The following is a 25,950-nucleotide window of genomic DNA, read 5'->3' as shown; positions in this document are numbered from 1 at the left end:
AAAAAAAAAAAAAAAAAAAAAAAACAAAACAAAACAGAATTTTCCGCGGGCAACGAGGTCAATTGCAGACAGATGTAACCATAATGGCTTCGGACCTCTTAATTCGTGCGCAAGGGGGATATTCGTTTGATTCCCGATTATACCTGTTACTCTTCAATCATCCATCCATTCTTATTTGAACCAGCTTGACGAAAATTTTCGGCAGGCCACGTTCGATGTTGCAGGCTGCTTTGGCCAATAGAAGTGCGGAAATGCAGGTTTACATTCCTCCCTTGCTTTGCTTTTGTTCGTGCTACTGCTGCTGTTGATGGCTTGCTTGATGAAACATCCGCTGCAGGAGTTTTTGCATCCATGACAACGTCGCCGACCACGTCCCCCACTCGTGACTGGCTTTTCGTTTTAGGCCCAAGGTTGGATGTTCACGCTGATGTTGCTGAGAATACAAGAGTTGCAACATATTGCTTTGAGGCCAAACCGTTTTCTCGACCCGATCATGTGCGCAAGGAACTCAATTGTGTTCGGATGCGCTTTTAGGATTCACCCCTGTATCTTGACGGGTCAGAACGAGAAAGAATCGGAGCGCAAGAATTAAATGGAATGTTCACTTGTCAAGTGCGGAGAGGCAGTCGCTCTGTTATTTTGTCGTTTCACCTTTGGTGGCGAAAAACAGTCACAGTAACTAACCCTAATGCCCTAAGCTGTTCATCGGCCCCTTGGCATTTTGAGCCGCAAAACTTTAATTGAAACCGCAGCCTGGGGCTCTGGGACTCGGAGAGACACCTGCTTCTTCCGACGCGGGCCGTTCTCCGTTGACTGCCTTACCCGCCGAACTGCTCCTGCGTGTTGGTTTATTATTCTTCTTGTTTACTGGCATAGTAACGTAAGAAACGATGCACGGGACATCTTCCAGTCCTCCCTCATAGCGGGATGACGAAGGCTCGATTACGCATCTTCCGGATGCCAAGGAGCATGGTCAAATCTCCGGGCTGATTTGACAAGCTTCCACTTCGGGAAGCCAACAGACAAGAATCGAGCACATTGGGCTCATCCGGGTCAAGTGCGCAGGACAGAAATAGCCAGACAGGGCTCAGTCCCTCGAACCAACGTGTGGGGGGGTTTTCTGGGGGGTTCTGGGGTTGGTCATCTGCGGTATTGTATGGAAACAACTAGCGGCAAACCGTTTGAGTCACCGAGATTTCTATGCGGGCGGGCGAGGAGAACGCACCAAATTGAGGCCCAAAACAGCGGTTGAAAATGAGTGGGCTGGGGGGGTATGGATCGTATGTGCGCGGTATTTGGGTATCGTTGTATTTTTTTTGTGACTTTCCTCTTTGGAGCAAGCAGCTGTGGCTGTGGGACCTGGGATGGAAGCTGAGCGAGGGCTTGCCGAAACGGTAAGTTACTGATACATCGTCCATAGATACAGAGGATGGACTGGACCCGACTGAACTGCACAGATCACATTTTTGGGAATTCTGCTACCTAATTTGCGGGTCTTTTCATGTTTGATACTCTGATTCTCTGATTTAGCTTCATTGGCGTAGTCTGTAGACACGTAGGCAGATTCATATTCTTATCGTCTATCATCCAAGCGGACAAGTGCGCAATAAACAAGAGACTCGTTGAGTCTTCTCACTCTTTCTCAACGGCAGATGCGCACTGTACAGTACAAGACACTCCCGCTGACAAAAGAGCATCGGAGCTCGCTCCCTCACCTAACTCCGACCCCCGAAGCAGTCTAGCGCCGACCCCGTGGGTCCAGCACCCGGCCAATCAGCGGGGGTCCTGGCTCGCCTATCAGGCAGACACGATGCTTCGCCTTGGTACGCGGCTGCTCAGCAGGCTCGTGTTGGGCGACGGCCGGATCCCTCTGCCAGACCCTCTGTCCGGCTCTCCCCCGTGCACTTTCTTAACCCCCTTCATCTCCATCTCTCGCTCTTGTCTTCATTCCAGTCTCTGTGCTGCGATCCTCAGTCATCCATTTGCACCCTCAACAGCCCGCGAGTCACTCGCCAGGCGTCTCCGGCTCGTTTCGTCATCCAGCGCTTGTTTGTTTTTTGGCTTCCTTTCTCATACCGTTTTGCTTTTTGACTCAAGGGACGTTTTCAAGCATCCTTTTTGCTTTTTATTTGGCTCTGTCTTCATACAGCTCTTCTCAATCAATCTGGATTCATCTCATCCTTTGGATATTTCTCCAGTGGATGGTCTGTCCAGGGGATTGTCGGTGTGATCTGAGAGACATTGAATCTAGTTTTCTTGTATTCTACCCTTATACTGCCAATCATCTGGGCGTCCATTCTGAATTGAGGGTCAGTATAGTGGAAGTCAATTGAATTGGCCACCTGGCGTGTTTTATATATCAGTTGCTGCGCTGTGAACAAGCCTGCTAAGATGTCGTGGTGACTCCCTCCAGACCCTTTGTCCCGCAGATCCCGGTTCCTGATTCTGAATAGTGGCCTTAATTCACTTTTGCTTTCCAGGTGAGTCATACCAATCGATGTCCTCCCCTTGATGAAAAGGTGGGGAAGGGTCGAGAGAAAAGAGAGGTGGTTGTGTTTGGCTCTTGTGCTAACTCGCTCTTTTCTCCTACAAAAAGCCAGGGACTCCCCCCCTCCCACCTCGTCGCAAGTATGTCCGCACCCCAGGTTCATTCACGCCGTCGACCTCTTCAGCATAAGAACCTCCCCCATCTTTCGATTACTTCTTCGTCCTCTACTTCAGATCAGTCGTCATCCGACTCAACATGTCGCTCAACACCCCATAGCATGAAGTTGAAGAAAGGTGCCACCTTCCACTCTCCAACGACCCCGCCGTCTGAGGACTCTGATCCAATCTTCAACATCCACTCGCTGCTTCGACGCTCTCCTACCTGTCCCAAGGCTCTGGAGGATGTCATTGCGGCCGGTGAAGGACGAAGGGCCGTGTTCTTAGACAAGTTCGAGCGTAGCCCTTATGGTCTCGGAAGCGACCTTTCTGCTCCTCGTTTGGACAACACTTTCTGTGATAACGACTCGCCTGTTCCGCGTGGAATGCCGGAGGCCCGAATGACTAACACTGACCCTATGAATGAGGTAGACTCAATACAGAAAGATAAAACTTTCAAACCTGTCCGCGATCAGGATCGACGCCGTCGTCTTTCCTGTGACAGTGGTATCGGTTCGTCCATCAGCGGTGCTAGCATGTCTTCGTCTGTCGATACACGCGAACAAGGTATGTGCGCTGTTTGACCCGCATCAATAATGTCCAAGCCACTTTTTCTAACCCTCCCTGGACTATAGTTCGCAAAGCTACTCATTCCTTTCAAGAGGAGGGTAAAATTGTCTCAACCCAATCTGCCATTACTAGATCTATTTCATCTACCACTGCCTTAGCTCAAATCCCCAGCTTTGGCGTTGCTGCTCGCAAGCACATCGATCGCTTTATTCTCGTTCCTATTCTTCGTGAAAAACGTCTCTCCCCATTCCATCCTTTAATCCGTAGCGTACCCCAGCGGATTGAGAGCAAAGAGATCGCCTGTCTTCGAGATCTTGAAAAGACTATTCTTTTCCTAGCTCCGGTGAGTCAGATTCGCAACCCTGATAATGTACCGGACGTTGCTCATACCATCAATCGTCATTTAAAGCGGTACACCCAATCCAAAGCAGTCTACCTCGGATTCTGTGAATTTACCATCCAGTGCCTTCATACTACGGTTGGGTACTTGAATGACCGCGATCAACGACGGCCATCCGATCGTCCGTATACCAACGGCTATTTCCTTGATCTCGTCGAACAGATGCGACAGTACGCTGCTCTGGTCGGTGCTACTCGAGAAAGGCAGGGCCCTCGCCCCCGCTCGAGAATAGCAGAGAATAACATGGAATATTCATCGTATGTGTACGCTCTAGGTCATACCACTTCTACTGTTTACATAGGCTCACGGAATTCGCTTCTCAGTGATGAGGAAGTCACCCTTGAAGGCGGCTTGGGTGCAACCGGACGCCCCGCTGAATTAGTCCGACGAAAGAAGGATAAGCAAGCTATCTCCCTTCGTACTGGAAACCCGTACGATGAAAAGGCATCGCCTGCTGTCCCAATCATGAAACGCTCCCTGAGCATGGAATCATGCGATGACGGCGTTGCTCGTTCGATGGCTCGACGAAAGAAAAATGCTCCCCCTCTTGACATTAACCAGAAATGCAAAGACTGCGATAAAGTGTTCAAGAGACCCTGCGATCTTACGTATGTTCCCTGCCCTCGTTTTAGTCGGGCTATTTTTGTTCTTTCATTCCTTGTAGCTTCTCACTGACATGTATAACAGTAAACATGAGAAAACTCATTCGAGGCCATGGAAATGTGCAGAGAAGTCATGCAAATATTTTGAAATCGGCTGGCCAACTGAGAAAGAGAGAGACCGTCATGTGAATGACAAGCACTCCAAATCCCCGCCCTTGTTCAAATGCCACTTTGCTCCTTGTACCTACCAGTCCAAGCGCCAGAGCAATTGCAAGCAGCATATGGAAAAAGCACACGGGTGGGTCTATATTCGATCCAAGAACAACGGCAAAAGCGGCAGCCGAGTGTCGGGATCAACGTCAGGCCAGCCCACTCCTCGGACCCCTAATATCCAAACTCCCAATTCAGGAGTTATGGATTTACCAACTCCTCAGAGCCATCCGGGCCCGTCCCCTTATGCGCCTAATGTCTCGCCTTACGATCAGAGCTTGCAGTATACCGGCCCTTCGTGCGGTGAGCCACTAGATGACAAGATGGATCACACAATCATGACCTTCCTACTGATCCGGATTCAACCACAACCACAACCTTTTTGATGACTTCGATATCACAACCCCTTCGCACCACAATTGGACTTCAGTGCCTTCCCAGGCCAGTTTTGGAAGCTGGTGATCCAAATGAATATGTCCCAAGCCTGGACATGCACATTCCCTCCGTGCCCTCCAGCGCGACCACGCCCGATGGAACCGGGCCTATGGGACCTGGTAGCCTGACGGACGAATCGCCCTTCGAACCAACACATCCAACCCCAAATTTCAACGTCGACTTCGATAACCTTGACAATGAGTACACAGTCATGAACATGCAGTTACTCACGCCCGCGCAATCCGTCGAGGTGCACGGATTGCGCTCCTTTTCGCGGAATCCATCTCCAACATGCCCGGAGCCGCAACAGAAGTCCAACATTAACCATAACCTCTCTTCTGCCGGCCAGGGTAATTTGATGCTCTATTCGCCCAACTCCCAGGAGCGGGAAAGAGATTTGGATTTGGATTTGGATATCGATATGGATGAAGGGTTTCACGATGGTTATGACAATTATCATAATCACAACAGCCATATTGGCATGGGTAAGCCGAATGGTGATTTTACACTCTTAGAAAGTCCATCCACTACGTCGATTGACGGTATTAGCAAGCATGCAAATTTCGACCACAGCCTGGGGTCGCAGCGGAATGTTCACAATTTCCCGGCACTTGATAGTTTCGCCAATGGCGATGGCGGACGGTTCACGGATTCTGATGCAGCAAGAGGGTGGCCTGATCAGATTGATCCAATGGATTTGCATAGGGATGTTGATGAGTATATTATGGGTGGTTTCTAAATGGTAGTTTTAGTGTTTGGATTTTAGATTTCGGCAAGCTTCGAAGGCAAAAGGATGAAGAGCGGACAGAACAGGCTTTTTTATTCTATTTTATTTTTTCTTCTCAACTTTATCATCTTAGTTGAAATGTTTATTCTCTCCATTCCATCTGATTTCTCTACTCCCGGCTTTCTGATCCTCTTGCAATTCATTACGACGCTCCTCACCCCAACCCCCCCCTCTCCCCCTCCCCTTTTGTTTTAGCTTCTTTTTCTTTCCCCTTTTGCATTCATAATTGTAATTGTTTTTCTGGTTTTCCTTAATTATTTTTATCCCTTCCCTAGTTTGTAATCCCTCTCAACTGAATGTATGCGATGCCCCCGCACCTCACCTCTCCAAGAAGATCCCTTCTCAAATTCACGACATTTTGTTCAGATTTTTATGTGTTGATTGTTGTTCAAACACATTCCATCATGTATTGTTTTGCCCTGCCATACGAAGATTCCGATCGAATATACAACGTTGCCCGTTCCTACCCTTCTTCCTCTCTCTCCCGTCAGGTTAGTTCATGGGGTTAAATGGTGAGATGTGAAAAGAAAAAGGGGGAAGTTATTTATTTATATTATCATCCGTATTTTGTCTTGTTTATGCTTGAGGTTGTGATCTGCCCTTGATACTGGTAGAATTGATGGCAGAAAAGAGTGAGTTCTCAAAAGCATGAGGTGATGGGGCAATGGGATGGGTGGGGGTGATTACATTCATGCATGCTCTCCGTACTCTCGAGATGGATCAATACATATATATAGATATCTACTCGTGGAGATGAAACCCCCAAACAAGAACTGCATGTTCTGTGTGGACTGGCTGTACGCGTAGCTGTTCTTACGCGTACTACCAGCAGGGGTCTGCGCCCTGTACTGTCCATACATGTAACCAGACAAATCAGCACGCAGCTGACTGGTAATCTGTAGTTAGTTACTGAACGAGTTAGTTCTATAGCTAGTCAACTAGGTAGTTAGTTAGTGAATTATAATACCTTACGTCATTGCGGTCTAGGCAGCGGCAGTCGGTAACTACATGGAGAGCCCGCGCAACGACGGAGCTAACCAGGGCAAGCTGCTGAGGCGACGTTGTTTGGGGGTCTGGTGTCTGTTGGAGCAAGCAGTCGAAGACCAATTAATTACCTCGAGTTACACGCCGCTAAACCACTGCATCATACTACGCTGTAGTATGCTGGGTAGGAGTACCCACTCGTAGGGCAATATGGGGACGGGGACAGGGCTGTCTTGGAAGGGAAGGTATGGAGTACAGGGCAATAATAGCAAATAAGAGCGCTCCATACTCCATATCTGCTGCGTCTGTGGCTGAAGGTGCTCATGGGAGTTCTCTGGCTCTGGTGGATGTGTGCTACGATACGGGCCTGCTTGGGCCAGTGCTGGGGAGGCTCGAGGCTTGGCAGGCTCCAGCCCCAAAACGCAGAACTCGTCACCAATCAACCACCAATCACCAGCCATCTCCACCACAACCATCGCAGCATTGGCTGTGATTGCACTTGTATTCTTCCTTCTGCTTGCTTATAATGCACCCCCCCCCACCACGACGCTCCTTTATAGAAATACATTGGATTCATTATCCCTCCGTCATCCTTTAGATTTCCCGAGTGTACTCCCCCGAGTTGCGCACTAGCTGGCTGAACTAACAAGTTTAATTTCCCTTGCTGATCACCTTTTCAACCTCCGTCTCTCGAACCACACGCAAAAATTTAACCACACCTTCCTCACTCCCTACGACTCACCTCGTTATCGAGCGCTGGGAATATGGAAAATGGCACTCCTACTCCAGCGCCTGCACCTCCTCCCGGCCAGATCTTGACCGGCAAACAGGAACACTGTACGTCATACTCCGATTACCCCGCCAAGCTACTGGTCAACACACTCCGACATTGTTCTCCTTCGTTTCTGTTGTTCCTTTTCACTGCTCAAATGTTGTTTGGCTCTCTGCGGGGTTGCCAAAAGCTAACCGACCTCACTCGATCAAAAACTCACATGGGAGGAAAACAGATCTCAAGCGCGAATTGATATCGCTGCAAGTCCGCGCGGAGATTGCAGAACTCAACTCCCCCACGGCCCTCCGCCGTTTTGGGGCCCCCTTCAAGTCGGATCTTGGAGAGATAGCGCCCATTGATTCAGAGCTGCCCATTCTCAGGTTCATATTCGTCCAGCATGTGCGCAAGTTCCCGTTCCTGGATCAGGCCAAGGAGAAAGAATTTTGGCAGGATAAGCTGCAGACTGTATGAAATTTTTATTTATTTATTTATTCATTTATTCATTATTATTTAGCTCCATTACTCTATTACCACATATTGAAGTGACGTACGCTAATGTTTGTGGTGTGTCATAAACACAAAAGTTCCTCGAGTCCTTCGCGAACAAACACATATCCTCCAGCGAAGACCGGCACGAAGAAACGAAGCGGCGCAAGCTGGCGCTGAAGTGTGAGAAGCTGGTCGAGCTCATGATGGTCTCCGGCATCCCCACCGCGTCCGGCTATGAAGAACGTATCCGCTTCTCGGAAATGGAGGTGGTGGATCGCAGTGCTAATGAACAAGGGTTGCTCGTTAATATCCCCGAGGGCCATGCCATACACGGATGGGATGTAAATGTTGCTGGCGCCCGGACGACATTGGTTAAGCGGACAGTTAGGTACCACCAGCATGCGGTATGTTTGCGCTAGGAGGCATCCTCCCTTCGTTTCTCTGTATTCACAATATTATATATATATATATAATATTGAACCAGTGAATGCTTATTCAGTCCATGCCTGGTTATAGGAATTCATCCTTAGAGTGAAACAACACGGCAAGCCTGATCGCTACGTCGGTCGACGGTTCGGCGAGTTCGCCAAACTCCATAAACGCCTTCGTACCGAGATGCCCGGGAAAATCCTCCCACCGCTACCAAGGAAGAATAAAGGCTCTGTTTCCTCCACAATCCTAGGAGGCGGAGACGATGATGCGTCGTCCGTCTCCTCCGTCTCAACTCAAGATGCCAATTTCACCGACGACTCCCGCTCCGCTCGGACTCTCACCGTCAACAACGCGGACCACCATCGTTCCTCCTCCCGTTCATCGGTTACCAAAAAGCTGAAGTCAGCGACGGTCACCCCACGCCCTTCGACAGGTGACCTCAAGACGGAGGTTACGGTCTCCTTGTACCGCGAAAATCAGAGAGTATCCCTCCGCGCGTTCCTGCGCACCTTACTGCAGAACCCGCGGATCGCGGAATCCAAGGCGCTGGAGGAGTTCCTCACAGCTGACCCGATCACGTTGAACGAGGAGGAGCTTATGGACATCCAGCGTAGGAAGGATTTAGATGCGAAGCGGGTTGAGGAGCAGAGACAGTTTTATGAGATTGCAAGGAAAAGAGCGCAGGAGCTGGATGTTTATATGGAGCAGTTTCGACAGGATATCGTCGAGAATAGTAAGTGTTTGGCCTGGCTATTCTGGCTGCTCTGGATCGTCCACACTCTACAAAGTAGTAAGGATTTTTTGGGCTAACCATTTTCTGATTTTTGTTTTTTCTTTTACGAATTAAGATGGCTTGACGAAATTATTCCATGAGATCCGCGTGAAGAACTCTGTTGAAGAGTTGAGTCCTCAATATCAAAAGTTTGCAGAATGGCTGCGCATTGAGTAGGTTATACAAAGATCTTATATTCTTACATTTTTTAGGTGGACACTAATTTCCCCCTGTCCAGGGTTGCCGCGACGATATATCACCTCTTCCTGGCGGAAGACAACTCCCCCGAACTATTCGCCCAAGCAAAACGCATCCACTCCTTAGTGCCCTACACCATCATGAAAAACGTAATTCGAATCGCGAACCCCGCCGCTGTCATGTCCGGCGTTCTAGACCTGTTCCTCGCCCAGCCCTTCGGCTCCCGCTCGCTACTCCAGCGCATTTTCTCTCTCGCTATCCACGACGGCATCAAGACATTCCAGCGCTCTATAGACACGCTCAGTGCCAAGATCGAAGACCCTGTCCTTGTCAACAAGTTGCGGGCGTTCACGGCAGCCGACGAACAGGTGAAGGATGAGCTGAGGCGTGAGGCGAAAGAGGAGGATGTCGATATTGTGGTTGCGATTTTGAGGTCGGAGTATATCGAGCCCGAGCTTAGTCCGGCGCAGATTGAGAAAGTTTTTAATTCCTATGTTGCGTGGGTTAATACGGTTGAGAATGTAGGTTTGCGATTCTTTACCGTTACTTATTTTTTTTATTCTTGGCAGCTGCTAATGTTTTCACCTGCAGGTTGATATGCAGATGCAGCAGGGTGCGCATTGGTTTGCGTATCTGAAGCAGCTGTTGAAACTTTTAACACGTCAGCGAGACAAGGCCATGATGTTGAGCGTTATCGAAGAGGTATGGAAAAAATAATATAAATATTTAAATAAATAATTGCTCCTGCGGCCAACCTCCGAAAAGACAAGCGATACTAACTACCCACAGCCCGTCACCCTCCAACTCTTCCGCGACCTGTTCACAATCTTCTACGAACCCCTCGTCCGTGTCTACAAGTCTGCAAACGTTTACAGCAGCATAACCGACTTCGCCGAGTTCGCCGATGACGCCATCGCTGTTATCGAGAGCGCGCAGCGCCAAGACGTTTCCGCAGACCCCAACCAGACTGTCCAGGCCTTCATCGACCTCTGCGCCCGCCACCAGCACAGCTTCTACAAATTCGTCCACGAGGTCCACCTGCACGACAACGGCCTCTTCGACGCCCTCATGGGCTGGCTGGAGGACATCCTGCACTTCCTCCGTCATGGGCCGCGCAGCGGCGGCAAGCTGGACATGAACGCGCTGTTCCGCGGAGCGGTGGCTGTGGGCCAGATTGACCCTGAGTTAGCGATGAAGGAGATTGACTCGCTGGTCAAGTGGCATGCAGATCGCAAGAAGTGGCACCACGATAAGACGCGGCAAAAGATGGCTGCGGAAGGGTCTGGGACGGCAGCGGATTCGGAGATGCCGGGCAGTGCGACTTTTAGGGGGAGTGATTTTGGGCTGGATGAGGTGAGTCAAGACAGTTTTTGTTTTGTATACCATGCCCAATTCCTGTTGTTGGTATCCTTACGTCGCGGGGACATAAAACAAAGAAAAGAATAGAATAGAAAAGACTAGAAAGAAAACATTATTAACAAATCAAATACGAAATCAGGCCGATCTCGAGGACCTCGCCATCGACGACATGGCCTCGCACTCCTCCGACGAAGACTCGGCCGAAGATGATCTCGACCCCATCTCTGTCGAGCGCAAGCGTCGCTCGAAGCGCCAGGCGCGCCTGCGTCGCACGGCGGGCGAGCCCGTCAAGCCAGAGATCAGGGAGATTTTGAAGATGAGAGAGTCATTTGGGGCGATGGTGAGGACTGTGCTTGCAGATTGAGAGGAGGGGTGTGTGGGTTTTTTTTCCATATATATATTCTTTTCCCTTTTTGGAAATAGGGCTTCCTTTCTTTCTTTGTTTTCCCCTACAATAATTGGGTTAGGATTTTGGGTAGACTCTGTGTTCTATTAGTTTTTATCTTTCGTTCCTCGCTCTTTCTCTCTCTTGGATTATGAGCCATTGGCAACGCCAACCGTGATAGATCCCTGGGTTGGATCCCGAGTGTTGTTTATTATTATCATTATTATCCTTATATTTCTCACTTTAGATGCCCTTTCATTTTTTTTCTTTTATTTTCACTTTTAATTTACCCCATCAGTTTTAGGTGGGTGTTTGGGCCAGTTACTCTACTACGTGCAGGTGTACAGTGTTCGTTCTGTTGAACCGAGGTGTCGATGGCGTGACGGGATGGTGTTACCCTTTTACTCTTTCTTCGTCCCATACGTATTGATCCATACACATAGGATTGAATGGGATTTTGCCTCATTTTTTGTTTCCTCTGGATTATTCCATTGTATGCGCTTTACCGTGGGAGTCTGAGCCATTTTCGTTTGGATTCTTAACAAACAAAGACCTGATTTACTTCTTAGTTTTGGGTCCCTTTTCGTTCTGTCGTTGTTTCCCCCAACCTTTTTTCCTTGACTCTTTTCAATTCCTGAATTTTTTACGCCTGTTTCTCCACGCCCTTTTGTTTTCAGGGTTAGAGTTTGCTAAGCCCTTTTTTGATAAAACAACAATTTAGTCGTTCACTCTTTTTTTGCTCAGTTTTCAGCCCCTTGGTTCCCTGTGAACTTTGTTCCGGAGACATATATATTTTTGTTTGGAAATATTTCCCAATATATATCCTTGAGGGCGACTTCAGGGCGCCCTTCAATCCCCACCTTTGTTGTTCTGTGGCAGTGTGGGATTGGATTTCTTTTCCTCTTTTCTAAGGAGGGATGATGTATCAACTAGATCTTTTCGAGATCTTTTCGATGCTCATTCTTAGCGTGACGCCAAGACCGATTTTCTCATGCGGCTCCTTTAGAGTTAAACTAAAATAACCTTAATTTGATCTCGCTCTCGATGAGTCGTTCCCATGGCGACCACACCAGCCAAGAAACATGAATTCGGGATAGTTAATTCATTTTTTTATCCTCGTTGCTTTAATCTAGTTCATGGTTGTTTGATGGTGAGCGACACTTGCGTATTAATGGGGATAACGGATAATTCATCAAACCTTTAGGACAACCATTCCCCCTTCTTACTCCACCTACCTGCTACATGACGTTACCAGCCAAAGAGACCTTGATTTGACCCCCGCTCCTCTCAACAGGAATCGCATGAACATGAAATGTTTTCCCGTCATGACCCCTTACCCAGTACCCCATCAACTCGAGATAGGAATAAACCGCCCGCCTCCACCCCGCGAAGTCTCCCCAGTCGCTCCACCGCCGTCCCGCTCCACGGCCTATTTGCCAACCGCAAATGGCATTGCAACTGCGAGCCGCGCCGGTGGGCCGACCACTTTCAGACAAAAAATGGAGGGAAGAATCACGGGCGCTGGTGTAAGTCCTATTCGACATTCCCCCATGTCTTACAATATTGGGTTCTACCTTTTTGATTGTGTGCCGATACCCCTTGTCAAGTCACTGAAGGATGTAATGAATGCTGATATGCTGTGGTGCCCTGCGACTAATAAGAAAATGCAGTCTACACATGTCCAAAGCCGCAGGGGAAACGGTGCAATTTCTTCTTGTGGGGGGAGGAGGCGGTGATTAGGGAACGTGACATGGCGAAGGTGCTGAAGAGTCCGGAAGCGGAAGTGGGAGCGGGAGCAACCGGGTATTCCACTTCGAATACGATCGGCAGCGGCGTTATGAGCAAAACGCCATCGCGGCCTTTGGCTCAGGCCTCCATCGATACCAGGACTGGATTGCTGACGCCCAGGTCAGCGACAAAGAAGAGGAGCCGTGATTATGAGCAGGGCTATGGTTATGAGCAGAGCTATGGTTATCGGCTAAATAGCGTGAGCGAGCTGGGATCGCCGAGCAAGAAGAGTAGGGTGGAGGGTGTTTCTATTAAAAGAGAAAATGAAGAAGAAATAGGTGGTGAAGATGACTCGTTTGGTTGGGATGACGATATAGACGAGAACTTTGTGGAGCAGTTTGTGAGACAGGAGAACTCACGACAGACACAGGAACAAGATACCTTTCGACCAAGTACTCCGCGAAAAAGCCCTGGGTGGTTTCGAGATGGACGGGGTTTATTTGTGAGCAAGGATGAGGGTGACGGTGCCCGTGGTACTTGTCGAGATGGTAGTGCGCATGGTGAGCGTAATAAAGATCCAGCAGGGCTGGATGATCCTTTCGGACCCGTCCCCTCAACTAGATTATTTGCTTCATACCAACGTCCCAACCCCACGCCTTCCATATCCCTTTCCCGATTCTCGACGCCACAAACAACACGCAGCATCTTTACATACGGACAAGATACAGCAACAACCCCACCTCGTACCACGATAGCGGACCAATCCGATCTCGCTTCCCCACCAACACCAACACCAATCCGCTACCCCTCCACACCCTTACTTCACAGCGATAGCATACCCTCCGCTGCCACCCCATCCGTCATTTCGTCTACCACCACATCTACAATCAGCCCCCAGAAGACCCGCACAATCGTTTCCAATACCCTCGCCGTACTCTCCAAGCATGACATCGCCTTATCTCCCGCCGCTAAGCGGGAGCTTGTTACATTGCTGAACACGGAATATCTACATACGCAGGCAATTATTAAGGGAAGGGATGTTTCGCGAGCCGCTGTTAGGAATAGGGATACACAGATACAGACGCTGAGGGGAAGGATTGCGGTGCTTGAGGCGGAAAGGGAAGGGTTCAGACTTGGGAGGTTGAGTAAGGATTCGGCTAGATTTGAAAGTCTTGAAAGAGTGGAGGAGAGGGATGATGGGTAGGGTTTAGATGCGTGTGTGCATTTATTTTTATGTAAACTGTTTTTTTGTCGCCACTGATTCGCAGATCTGTCGGAATTCGAACTTGCATTTATACCAGCATTTTTGGTGTTTATTTTTTAGTATGGATTTGATGGATTTGATGGATTTGGCGATAACCCTGGCCCCGCCCCCCTTATCGTCAAGGGGGAAGCGTCGCGATTCTGGAGACAGCCTGTGTATACTCTGTATGTACTACATGAGGTAGGGATTTATATATACTTAGCTTATCTTAAATATTTGGTATTATTCATTTTCATAATCTTGTGAGGCAATTCCATATGTCTCTGTGCTGATAAGATAAGCCACGTGATTTCCTAACTCAAATTTTTTCCAAGATCTTTATCCACTCCTGAGACTCATGATCTTAGATTACTAGTATCGAAACGCTGTTGACAGTCGCTCGAAATTGCGCTTATACATAATTTAGATATATGCTTATACGACCTAACTGCTACGTATGTATATCCACATAATGGCCTAGCAAACTACAAATCCATTCTCCACGCAAACGCAAGAACTTCTACCTCTTCGCCCTCCTCTCGTCACTTTTATACCCAACATACATGATTTAAGAGAGCGATTAGATGGAAGAGGCTGCTACTTTGCAATCCCTCTCCATATCCTCTTCCTCTCCCTTCCCTAACAACTCTTCGCCCGTCGTGACGGCGGCCAATACCATCTCCACCAGCGAATCAGACATGTTCCGCGCACCGGTCAACCGCATGATGCGGACCCTCGACCGCTCGTTCTTCAAAAAAACCGTCCCTCTCTCCGCTGCTACTATTTTCGACAAACAATCCATTGGCTCCATAAAAAGTGAATTGCTCCAGAGTCAGGACTTGTTGCTGGCAAATCGCATTATACCCGTGCGCGCCGCGCGAGAGGGGCCGTTAGAAAATGTTACAGATCACTGGTATGGTAGAAAGGACGGGAAGCAGGACGGTCGAAAATGTCTGCTACTTAGGGAGGGTATCAAGGCCGATGGTGTGTGCAATTTATCGCCTTCTAGCCAGCTTTTTGTCTCTTCTGGCTTCGACTTGGGAACCGATCCCTTGTCGGGTGTGCATAACGTGCTAACGTTCGTTCCCACAATAAATAGACGTGACGACGTGGTCTCCTACTATCCAGAAACTAGTTGAGGCTAAATCGGTGGAAGTTCGTCCGTTCAACCTGCTGCTTGATTACGACTATTTCACTTACAGTATGTTTGTCCTCGACCGTGATTGATAAAGAGATGAAAGACTGCCATTGCTAACCATCCTTTGATGGGTAGAGGACATCATCGATTCTATACTTCCGGACGAAAAATTGGATGAATTACCTGTTGGATTTACTCAAGTTGGACATGTTGGTACGTATTTCTAACAGCTGCGGTTGTCAATTTGTTCGTTTCTAACTCTAATCCCTTCCAATAGCTCACTTCAATCTTCGCGAACAATATCTACCATATAAATACCTTCTGGGAGAGATTTTACGAGATAAACATCCTCAAGCCAGAACAGTAATTAACAAAACCGATGATGTTGGATCCCACAGCGAATTCCGCACTTTTTCATACGAAGTGCTAGCCGGAGAGGACGATATGCTCGTCACTGTACACGAGCAAGACTGCGAATACTCCTTCGATTACTCAAAAGTATACTGGAACACACGCCTAGCCACCGAGCATGAGCGTATGGTCAGCAGATTCAAAAAAGGGGAGGCTGTTTGCGACGTCATGGCTGGCGTGGGTCCCTTCTCAATCCCGGCAGGAAAGAAGCAGGTCTTCGTCTGGGCCAACGATCTAAATCCATATGGCTACGAATGTCTGGAGCGCGGCGCTGCAAAGAACAAAGTTAGAGAGTTCGTGAAAGCGCACAACATGAACGGCCGCGATTTCATCCGCTTCGCTACCGAAAGGCTATACCAAGGAAATCCCCGAACCGTAGTCCACCGCACCAAGGTTCCTAAAGCGGAACGCGAAAATAGTCCGATCCGTCAACGGAAGCCAAAAGCGTTCGACACGGAATATTTGACCTGTCCGCGAACCTTTGACCACTTCGTCATGAACCTGCCGGCCACTGCGATTGAGTTCCTCGACGCCTTTCGCGGTCTCTACGCCGGCATGCAGGAGCTCTTCGAACCGTACACCGACCGCAAACTGCCGCTCATCCATGTCTATTGCTTCTCGACGAATAGCGAGGATGAGGCTCTTGAGCGCAAAGATATCTGTGAGCGCATTTCTGAACGGCTTGGATTTAAGATAACGCCTGAGGATGAGGGCCGGGAGTTGGAAATTCGGAGCGTGAGACTTGTATCGCCGACGAAAAAGATGTTCTGTGCTTCTTTTAGATTACCTGCTGAGGTTGCATTTAAGAAGGCTTGAGTGACGGGCGCGATAAGGGGTGGAAAGATATATGGGTTTCTAGGAAAGCGGTGTTTCGCATTGTTACCATTTTCGTATCCATGAGTTTGGAATGTCAAGAATTAGGCGTAACTTCTGTTTCTTTTTGTCTATTTTAACTTTGCATATTCTACAATTGTATTTATAGTACATCTATTAGCGGCGTAGGGTAAATTTTTATTCAATTTATCCCGCATTATATCACCACTTTGGATGTCACCAAGCCCTTCATGTCCTTCGAAGTAATGCATCGATCAAGCGAAGAAAAAGAAAAGGAAAGAAAAACTAGCAATTTTCGTTCTATTTGTGGTACATCTTTCTATTACTATTCGATTAACATGTCCGTCCCACATCTTCTCGAGTGAACGAACCATTTTCCCGCTCCAAGGTTTCGATTAGTATACAGGACAAACTCCAGTCCCACAATTACATTGCAAATGTATCATATTACCAGCGTTCGTAGAGTCGGTTTCACAATGGATGTTTGTTCCCGTCAAAGAGCCTATGGACCGGAATTCGGACGATGTCTGCTGGAAAGAAGTAAAGCAAATAGTAGGCGGGCACTGGGATATGGATATGTATTGGTGCTGCCATGATAGGGTTCAAGGCGCGCTGCGCAACCGATCTCATACCTTCCACCAATTTTCGCATTCGGGTAGTCCATTTTGTACCCAGGGATACAATAGAATATTCCGTATTTCAATTTTTCTGGATTGCTTTTTGCATCTCCAGAGAGACGAGTCACATATCTTATATATCCATCATGACTCATCATAAAATGCTAATTCGACTGCGTTCCATTCCATCAATCACATGTACACGCACACACTCCGTGACTTTTATCCTTTGCTTTATGAAAAGGGGGCCAAAAAGCCAAAGAGGGCAGAGAGATAAGCATTAATGCTTTCGAGAAAGGTGGAAAGAAAAGCAGCACGACAATGTGGTCTTCTCACTCCACAAAGTTCCTCAGCTTCGTCAATTCGTCTAGCAGTTCTTGGAGCTCGGTGTCGGAGATTTTATTCCCGATGCTGGGGATGAGCGACTTGGCTTCTTCAGCATCGTTGCAGCAAAGGCTTCCTGTAGCAAGCAATGTTAGAGGCGCGGTTTTTCTCCGTTGCGCAACCGCGGCTGCAGCAAATCTGTATATTTTTTATGCCTGCGCACAAATCACAAAATGCAACATACCTAGTTGCGACCGCTCAAAAAACTCAAGCTCAGTATGTGCAGATAGCAAGCGTTCGACAGCCTCGATGTTTTCCTTCTCCTTGAACCGCGCGAAGAGCTCAAGATAATCTTGCGTTTTTACTAGGGTCCTGAAACAAAGTGTTAGAAAAACCATATATTCTAGATTTTCTCCTCTCCCGCCCGTCGTCTGCTTCTCTCCAATTCTGCTGCTGGGATACGTCGCATCTCAGCTCAATATCCACCACGCGCTACATTCCAAGATCAACCTCCAGCGCGCAGCCCTCCCCAACACTCTCCCATCCCAAAAACACAAGCAAAAATAGGGGTTAAACAAAACAAATCAAAACGACATACTCCCTCTCTTCAAACTTATGATCGCCTTTCCTCCTCAAATCCAGCACCTTATTAATAACCAGCCGCGCCTCTGATAGCGAGAGCGTCGGTACGTTTTGGAATTCTCCCAGTTTCAGCTGCGAGGTCGCTTCTAGCTCGTTCTGTGGCAGTTCGCGCTTTCGATGCGTGGGGTCTGGGAGGGCTGTGGAGGATGGGGCCGTCATCTTTGGGCGGCGAAAGAGAACAGGCTTGCTTTTTTTTTTTTTTTCGTGTTCCTTCGTGGAGCTCCTTTGCTGGAGAGTGGAGAGGGGAGTTTTGCAGGAGATTCAAGCGATGTATGACGTGGGATACTCTTATCCTTATTTGTTTTAATTTGCGCAGATATATCCTTTTGTCGTTTGTCGGGATGGGCTGTATTTGTATTAGCGCGGCTTTGCGGGAAGTCACGTGTGAGTAGGCTTGTTCAGAATCTCGATGGCGACCTTTTGTTCGACAGCTCGAAGCTGAGAGCCAATACCTCAGCACGAACCTGAAACTACAGAGCATCAAGGACAGGGGTTGCATTAGTTAGAAAGCGATACGAGAAACTCTGAAAGGACAAAAAAACTATTTGGCTTTGTTTCAATATATTAAGCTAAGAAACGTAAAATAAGTGCCAGCGTCCTGAGAAGCTGATCTGATGACAAAATGATAAATGTAATAATAAAAAAAGTGGGTGTGGGCGAGAGAGAGATCGAGAGCAGATACAGGATGCTTTAAAATGGATATGCTGAAAAGGATAGATTTTTTTAAAAAAAAAGACGAAAAGAAGAGAGGATAAAAATAGAAAACAGTGAAGAGAAGAGAACGCGCGAATAGGTGGACGAGGCCAGGGAATAAATAAATAACAAAAAAAGTCAATAGCTTATAGGGTAATCTTTTGTAACGAAAAAGAGAAAAGTAAGAAAAGGGAAAAATAGGGAACGAGACATTTGGAGGGCAGAAGCATTGGAATAAAAATAGAGCAAAAAAGACAAAGAGCCAGCGAAGGAATAGGTACAACGATTTAGCACAGACCGCTTCCTCGAAAGGAAGAGATACTACTTAATTCAGATAGGGGAATAGTGTGGGATAGGGGGAGGTCAAAATGGGTAACCAGAGCTTTCCTGACGAACGAAAATGGTGTTAGATTTCTAAATAGCGCTGGAAGGGAGGTAGGTATATGTGAGGTGAAATGTTATGTTGGGCAAGCAAAGTAGTTGGTCATAAGAGGTAAAAGGAAAATCCGGGTTGAAGCGAAATAGGGGATGAGGAGGAATAAAGGTTAAAAAGGTAAATGTTGGCGGCCGGGCCACAGGATGATATCATGTCATACCACTCCCTCCGTCCATCATCCCAATACTAGACGGTATTTTTTTCTTGATTTTGTTTTTCATACTTTCTCGATCACCACCGCCTCACCCTCTTCCCCATTCTTCCTTTTCTCTAGGCTTCAACGATAACGGTAACGCTAAAAAGATAAAGCGAGAAGAGATGAAAATACAAACGGAAACAATCAACAGACACAACATGACACACAACACAGGAAGAAAGGGTTACTGCATTTCCGTCCAGGAAAGCGAAACAGCAGCGACAGCAGAAGAGGGGGAAGGACGAGGAAGAGGAACAAGTAAGAAATGAAATAAGAAGTCATTCAAAAAAAAATAAAGGAACGAAAAAAAAGGTTTGGAAAGCAAAAGCAAAACCCCAAGATAACCCAGTTAGCCACAGGCTGACGAGAAATCCCCAAAAGTATTTTTCGATATTTCGACTCTGCGCAGTGTTATTTATTAATATTTGTGAGCCAAGTCAAATGAGTGGGAGAGTGAGATAACGTTCTTATATAGGTCCACCCGCTGCGGCAGCTGCCTGCCGCTGTCGAAATGCCATCTGCTGCTGCTGTTGCCGCTCTTGTTGTGTTTGGCTGGTATAACTATCTCCACTTGCGCTGCGATCTGGGAATCGGGGATGTGGCTGCTGCTGCTGCTGCGAGCCGTAATCATATTCCATCGGCGGTGAACCGAGTGTTTGTTGTTGCTGTTCGAATTGTTGTGGGCCTTGTGGTGGTGCGGCACCCATTGCAGCTCCAGCTCCAGCAGGTTGCACATGTCGGACAGAGGTTTGCATCTGCCGCGCATTGGCTTGGGAAGGATCCTTGTCAATGCGCGTGGCGAGGGGTGGGTTGACCGCACGGCCCGAACCGGTGCGGACCGGGGTGCCTTCCGCAGTGGGTGGTGCGCGTTGCGGGGTTGCAATTTTGCTAAGGTCACCGCCGTACCGTTTGAGGATTTCCTTGGTGGTTATTTCTGCGCTCCCGTTGAAGAGGGATGAGTCCGTTAGGACGGATTGGAGATGTTCTGGGACCTATATGACAAGGGTAGTTAGTATTTTCCCATAGTGACTCTTCCGGCGTGGCCGTTTGGGAGTTTTTCATTTTTCAGCTCACCTCACACATCGTATCATTGTACTCTATCAATGCAGTGACAGCTTCTATCGCCAGGAAACTATCCTCCATCCCCGCTGTTTTCTCTCTCGAGTAGAGAATATTAGGAGTCATGACGGTCGCGATGTTGTGGATATCCATTTTGCTGCCAGATTCTTCATCGACATGAGAGAACGAGGAGGCCCAATGGAGGAATGAAAAGAGAACCTCCATGGTATCCCTGTGTGTCTTTGGGAGTAGACAACAAGTTAAGTGCAGAACACGCCGTTGATTTTCGGGATCGGATATTTCTGAATATATTTGGTCAGGCCTCATCATTACGTAGGGGGTAAAGGAGAAGAGGTAGAGAGAGAATGAAGAAATGGCGGAAGTGGATAACCTACTCTGAGAAACAAGGAACAGCCGATGTAATTTAAACGTAAGCAACGGATCCGGCATCTCCCTCAAAAACTTCTTGAGCAGCGCAGCAATCTGCACCGGATTCTCTTTATTGAAATCCGCCTGCTCATACTTCGTATCGACAATATCCGATGTCTCCTTCAGACGCTTGATATTACCATTCTTCCGAAACACTCCCTCGACAGACATGTCCATTTGTCGCATAGCGGAAATCGCATCGTCAACGAACGTCGGTATACGCAACGTGCCCGGACCAACACCATGCGTTGACTCCGTCCCATCTTTCTCGATCAGTGCGTCTAAACCGACGCCGAAGACGCCTTTCTTCTTCCCACCTTTGCGGCCATCGTTCTTAAACGCGCGGCCGAAGATGTTCCAGATCGTAGGTTTGCGCGACTCGATGAGACCCAGGAGTTCTTCCAGATTGAAGTGTCCTTCTAGAAGTGGCTCCATGGACAAGACGGCAACGTGTCGGACAATAAAGTACTCCAGCGCAGATAATTCGGAGAAATACTTTGTGGTTCTAGGCGCGCCGGTGTCGCCACGGGTGTCGGCGGGGCCGGATACTTCCCTTTGGTGTCCATTGACTAGTTTGGGAGGTCGGCCTCCGGAGGTAACAAGATTAGTTCCAGCATGGCGGAATGCATTAGGCCGCTGCTCCTTAGCTTGCTCAGCTGCGACGATTCTTGGGATATCATCCAGCGTCAGCGCGTCCTGGTTTCCAAATGTCAGGTCTTTAATTGGCTCGCCAGAAGCATCTCGTTCTTCGACAATCTGGAAACCTGGATTATTCGTTTCAGACCCGCTGGCACCTGGAGAACCGGGACGTGCAGATCTTCCCTGAGGCCCGTCAATGATTCGTGAAGCGTGGGCTTTCTTATATATTGTGGAGAGAGTGCGTTCTGTGCGGGTTGAGTGGAGTCTTCGAATTTCCCCGACGGTTTGTTCTAACGACGATGAACCGGCGTTCTCGTCCCGTGCACCGCCTGCCCCGTACGATCTCGATCGGGTATTTGATCTCTGGGGTGTCTGGAGTTCTCCCGCGTCGTTCAGACGGTGGCCATCGTTCGCTTCGTAGCTTTTCAGGTTTGGATCGTCTGTATATCGCAAGTCAGTAAATGGGATAATAGAAAAGTGACAGGATCAGGATTAGTACCTGAGGTATGCGGCAGAGTCCCACCAGACCGTAAAACCGAAAGCAGTCTCGCAAGAGCCACCTGCAGCAAGAATACATATTGCTGCAGTTTGCTAACATAAGCAAACCCTTTCTGTCCATTCGGCGCGTGGCCTCCCCGTTCAGCACATATGCGGCAGAATGGCCGATCCTTTTCCTCGCTCCACCGCGCATTGAGCAGGTCCAGAGTGAGGTCATTCTGACAAGCGCCGCAAACGAGATGCGGAGGTTTCAAATGCCACCTTCGCTGGCCGAGGATTATGCATTCATCATCGATTGGGTCGTTGCAGGCAGCACAGCAATCGGACTGTTGGTCTGAGAGCTGGGTCATAGAATCTGTGAGATTGGAGGCTGAGATGGAATCTAATTCACCCAGGCTGTCCAGTTTATCTAGGAATGCGTATAATTCGTCCGGGTTGTCGATCTCCCTTTCTAACTTCAAAGCACCCTGTAGACCGATACGGATTAGAAGCTTTAGGTAGTGGGCAAGCCCCGTTACAAGGGCCAGCAACTCTTGCGTGACACCAAGTTTACGAACACCCGTCTCTTGAGTTTTGGAGAGCAATGCAAAAAATGCGACAATTTTTTTGCACAGGAGTTTGGCTTCTCGACCGTATTGCAGATCTAAATTTCCATTTTTTTTCCGTTAATGTAAGTACGAAAGAGAACGGAAACAGATGGGAACCGTTTTCCTTACCTTTCATCTTTCGATATGATATCGCAGCAGCAAGTCCATCCAAAGCCTTAAACAGAACCTCAACATGGTAGATGAACTTTTTCGCAACAACAACACCATCGATGTACGCGCCATTACTGACATGTAATAACATGTCGGAGATGCAAGCAGCGGACGACTCTTCGAATGTAGACAGCACGCTCCATATCCGGTACACCTTCTCTTCCATCTTATCCTCTTGCTTCTTGACAAAGTTGCGATCTTCTTCGGTAGCCTCGATATCCAACTCTGGACGCACAAACTCCTGCCCGTTGGGCGCAAGCCGGACGTTCCAGAACTTGTGGATCATATAGCATTCCGGGTGCCAGTGTTGATTCTGGCCGTTGCGGAAGATCTCGACGAATTGCTTCAAGATTGCCGTATGGCACCCATTGCACCTTTGGGCGAACTGTGTTGAATAATGATAATGACAGTATACTTTGTCCTCATGTTCATAGTAGCTATCCTGTGCTCCGAAGACGGTTGGACAAGCGGAACAAGTAAAATGTTCGATGTGGTATTTGCGATCCAGAGCGGTGATATATGACCCACGGAGCGCACCACCACAATCATAGCAGAGGAGATTTAGACGTCGAAAGTAATCCGTCTCACAAAGAGGGTATTGGCCAGAGCCATCCTCAGCGTCCACCGGGAAGAATTTCGATGCGACAACATCGCCACAGTCCTATTATTAAGTTAAAAAAAAAACAAATTAAAAGACAAGCGAAGTAAGCAACGACAAGATACAAAAAAAAAGAACAATAACATACACTGCACTGGAAGCACTCCAGGTGAAATGTGCCGCCCAACGCCCGCACGAACTGGCCCTGGAGGGGTTCCCCGCATCGCCTACAAGTCCTACCACCAGGAGACTTGCTCCCTGATCCCCCATTTAGGCGAGGCCTGTCGCGTGGGCCTGATCCTGATCCTGCGCCACCTTGTTGAGTGTTAGAGGGGTGTGGTCCCCGCCCAGTGCGAATGTCCGGCGCGTGATACGTGTCGGTGTCGAAAGCACCACCGCCCATGGGTGGTGAATTATTATTATTATCCCACGGGACTCCCGCGCCGGCGGACCCGGTGGAACTGGACATATTACCTATCGGAGGCTGGGTCTGGTAGGATTCGCCGTACATGCCCGGGTCACCTAGATTTGTCGGCGGTTGAGCCCCATTGTTCCTAGGCCCGTTGCCTGGAATTAGGTCTGGTGGGAAAGCACGCCCACCAGGAGGAGGCATTTCCGCACTTCGTCCTCCTGGGGGTCGTTTCGAGGAATGAGAATCCCTTTACACCCACAATCCAAACCCAAAAAACCCGTGCGATTTATGTCTATCCTAGCCACCAATGCAAATTGCGAGGATATTTATTATTGCTTTTAATCTCGAGAAGGGAACCGAGTGAATTTGTGGCGATGAATATTCGTTGGGTAGGTGAGGCAAAGCGAAATTAGGCTGTCAGAAAACGGAGGGTTAATTAAAAGTAGAAGGCGCCGAAGAAGGACGTCGGGTATCACAGGTATATCGGGGAGATAAATGCAATCAATCAATCAAAAGACCAGGATGTGTATTTGTGGACGATTGTAGCAGTATGTTTGCAGGAAGAAGCTTGCTTGGCTAGGAAACGTAGGTAGAGCTCTCGTGGGAGGGGTGGATCAAAGCAACGGTGCAATTTCAAATTCAGTCTCGTATAGAAAACTGTCAGGGAGAAGTGGGAGGGTGAGGAGAGCAAGGGAGGAGGGGGAAGTATACAGCTGGGGGTTGGTGGTTGTTCCTAGCACCGAAACGTGACCTGGCAGCCCCCCAAGCCAGCGCCCAAGCACCCTTGTTAGCTTAGCCGCAGAAGTGCGCGAGAGAGAGGTATTTAGGTTCCTGGGTCCAAGATATCTGACGATGACGACGTAAGGTTTGCTTTGTACGGTTTGCTTTGTTTCTCAGATTGTCGGGTATTGCTTATAGCTAGTAACGATAATTAGGAGGGCTTTGTGAGTGAGAGTAACCGTAACCTGGCTGCGAAGGTAGAAAGGAGATAATGGGAGAACAGGGAGGGTGTGGTGGAGGGCTAATTGGTGCGGTGCAGTAGTCTGTCAGTGTGAGACCAACAGGCGGCGAAGCAGCTTGGCCCGCAAACAATCGACCAACATCCCCTGGAGCATCAGCAATGAGCGGGAGACGAAGTCGTGACAACCAGGAGACCAGGGGATACAGAGAGAGAGCGCGAGACGGGCAAGCTTGACAGAGAGACGGACAGCCGCCAGGAGCCAACGTTGTGAGCGGAACGAAGGGAGAGAATAATAGAGAAAAGAGCGAGAGAGGGGGAGCGAGAGAAAGGAAACGTGAACAAAAGAGAAGAGCGAGAACGAGGGAGAGTGGGAGGGAGCGATGGAGGGATGAGGGATGGAGGGATGAGGGATGGGAGAGGTTGGAGGAATGCGAGAGGATGGCTGAGGCGGAGGAGTTGAAGCCGTTGATGCAGTCGATGCGCAGTCGATGAACCTCCCCCCTTACCTAACCCGCACCAGCCCTTAACCTGATCACCAGCCCCCAACCTCCCAGCGCCCAAACCAAACCGCGGGCTGAGGGCGGGCTGAGGGCCCGGGGCCGCCAAGACCGCTGCTGCCACATGCGGTTAAGCACAAACAACAGCCCGCACACGTGATGCGGGCCGTCAACAGCCAACGGGATCCAATGATGAGGCCTGGGTTGATATCAGATGCGCTGTGCACAGAGTACGAGTCTGGACAGAAGTCGACGGAAAAAGAAGGCTGCAGATGCTGGGTGTTATCATAGTTAACTCCGTAGAGCCGGTTCCGTGGGATATGACGGGCAGTGCGACCTCAGACGATCATCATTTCTACGCGGTGCAGCCAACGGGCCTGCCTCTCGTTCAGGCCGTATCTTGTCTATCCTACTCACGCTGAATAGCTGGCTGGCCGGCAAAACTCAGCAGTCCCATATCATATCTAGCCCTGTAGCGCTTCTACATAATGCGTGCTGATTCTTTAGTCCGAAACTCAACGCACATGTCAAGACTCAAGACTCAACCTAGCCGCCCGCAGGGATAATTATAGAAACAGGGGACACAGTAAAGGGAAGGGGTGGAGAAACCAGTTCAACGGCCCTCCGTGCCAGGAACAGACCTTGACTTAAAAGACCCTGAAGCTTAACAAAGCTCTAGCTAAACCGTTTGAACTTAACTTTAAAAACAACAAAAAGAACTACCTCTCTCTCTTCTATCTGGTTAATGGTCCTAAACTGGAATAACTCTTAACTTAACCCTAGCAGTCCGCAATCTAGA

At 48.7% G+C, this 25,950-nt stretch overlaps 8 protein-coding genes across 8 annotated transcripts; 5 read left to right on the top strand and 3 right to left on the bottom strand.

Annotated features, from left to right (window-relative positions):
- Positions 1–1,254: 1,254 nt before the first annotated feature.
- HCBG_06660 (zinc finger transcription factor ace1) lies at positions 1,255–5,599 on the top strand (the record flags this gene model as incomplete). Its single annotated transcript, XM_045433709.1, has 8 exons — positions 1,255–1,394; positions 1,531–2,048; positions 2,454–2,480; positions 2,601–2,628; positions 2,765–3,210; positions 3,279–4,221; positions 4,301–4,723; positions 4,867–5,599. The coding sequence occupies 8 exons, from the start codon at positions 1,255–1,257 to the stop codon at positions 5,597–5,599; spliced, it is 3,258 nt and encodes a 1,085-aa protein (XP_045285190.1).
- Positions 5,600–6,768: 1,169 nt separating this feature from the next.
- On the bottom strand, positions 6,769–7,107 carry HCBG_06659 (uncharacterized protein; the record flags this gene model as incomplete). Its single annotated transcript, XM_045433708.1, has 1 exon — positions 6,769–7,107. The coding sequence occupies one exon, from the start codon at positions 7,105–7,107 to the stop codon at positions 6,769–6,771; it is 339 nt and encodes a 112-aa protein (XP_045285189.1).
- A 288-nt stretch (positions 7,108–7,395) lies between these two features.
- HCBG_06658 (PX domain-containing protein) lies at positions 7,396–11,017 on the top strand (the record flags this gene model as incomplete). Its single annotated transcript, XM_045433707.1, has 9 exons — positions 7,396–7,468; positions 7,639–7,868; positions 7,988–8,296; positions 8,409–9,057; positions 9,173–9,269; positions 9,335–9,815; positions 9,886–9,996; positions 10,084–10,647; positions 10,793–11,017. 9 exons carry the CDS (start codon positions 7,396–7,398, stop codon positions 11,015–11,017), a joined length of 2,739 nt encoding a protein of 912 aa, XP_045285188.1.
- Positions 11,018–12,363: 1,346 nt separating this feature from the next.
- HCBG_06657 (uncharacterized protein) lies at positions 12,364–13,970 on the top strand (the record flags this gene model as incomplete). Its single annotated transcript, XM_045433706.1, has 2 exons — positions 12,364–12,564; positions 12,726–13,970. The coding sequence occupies 2 exons, from the start codon at positions 12,364–12,366 to the stop codon at positions 13,968–13,970; spliced, it is 1,446 nt and encodes a 481-aa protein (XP_045285187.1).
- A 623-nt stretch (positions 13,971–14,593) lies between these two features.
- HCBG_06656 (tRNA methyltransferase Trm5) lies at positions 14,594–16,586 on the top strand (the record flags this gene model as incomplete). The annotated part of the gene is made up of 3 exons (XM_045433705.1): positions 14,594–14,993; positions 15,109–15,210; positions 15,425–16,586. 3 exons carry the CDS (start codon positions 14,594–14,596, stop codon positions 16,372–16,374), a joined length of 1,452 nt encoding a protein of 483 aa, XP_045285186.1.
- Positions 16,587–17,341: 755 nt separating this feature from the next.
- HCBG_06655 (polymerase II polypeptide D) lies at positions 17,342–18,134 on the bottom strand (the record flags this gene model as incomplete). The annotated part of the gene is made up of 3 exons (XM_045433704.1): positions 17,342–17,469; positions 17,578–17,705; positions 17,932–18,134. 3 exons carry the CDS (start codon positions 18,132–18,134, stop codon positions 17,342–17,344), a joined length of 459 nt encoding a protein of 152 aa, XP_045285185.1.
- A 1,633-nt stretch (positions 18,135–19,767) lies between these two features.
- HCBG_06654 (rho-GTPase-activating protein) lies at positions 19,768–23,894 on the bottom strand (the record flags this gene model as incomplete). Its single annotated transcript, XM_045433703.1, has 6 exons — positions 19,768–20,292; positions 20,375–20,661; positions 20,755–21,867; positions 21,927–22,568; positions 22,642–23,344; positions 23,430–23,894. 6 exons carry the CDS (start codon positions 23,892–23,894, stop codon positions 19,768–19,770), a joined length of 3,735 nt encoding a protein of 1,244 aa, XP_045285184.1.
- Positions 23,895–25,092: 1,198 nt separating this feature from the next.
- Positions 25,093–25,573, top strand: HCBG_06653 (uncharacterized protein; the record flags this gene model as incomplete). Its single annotated transcript, XM_045433702.1, has 2 exons — positions 25,093–25,138; positions 25,299–25,573. The coding sequence occupies 2 exons, from the start codon at positions 25,093–25,095 to the stop codon at positions 25,571–25,573; spliced, it is 321 nt and encodes a 106-aa protein (XP_045285183.1).
- Positions 25,574–25,950: the final 377 nt, after the last annotated feature.

Source organism: Histoplasma capsulatum (genome assembly GCF_000150115.1).
Source record: "Histoplasma capsulatum G186AR genomic scaffold supercont2.10, whole genome shotgun sequence".
NCBI classification, from domain to species: Eukaryota; Fungi; Ascomycota; class Eurotiomycetes; order Onygenales; family Ajellomycetaceae; genus Histoplasma; species Histoplasma capsulatum.
Note: the sequence above shows the minus strand (reverse complement) of the source record. Positions and strands in the feature narration are given on the sequence as shown.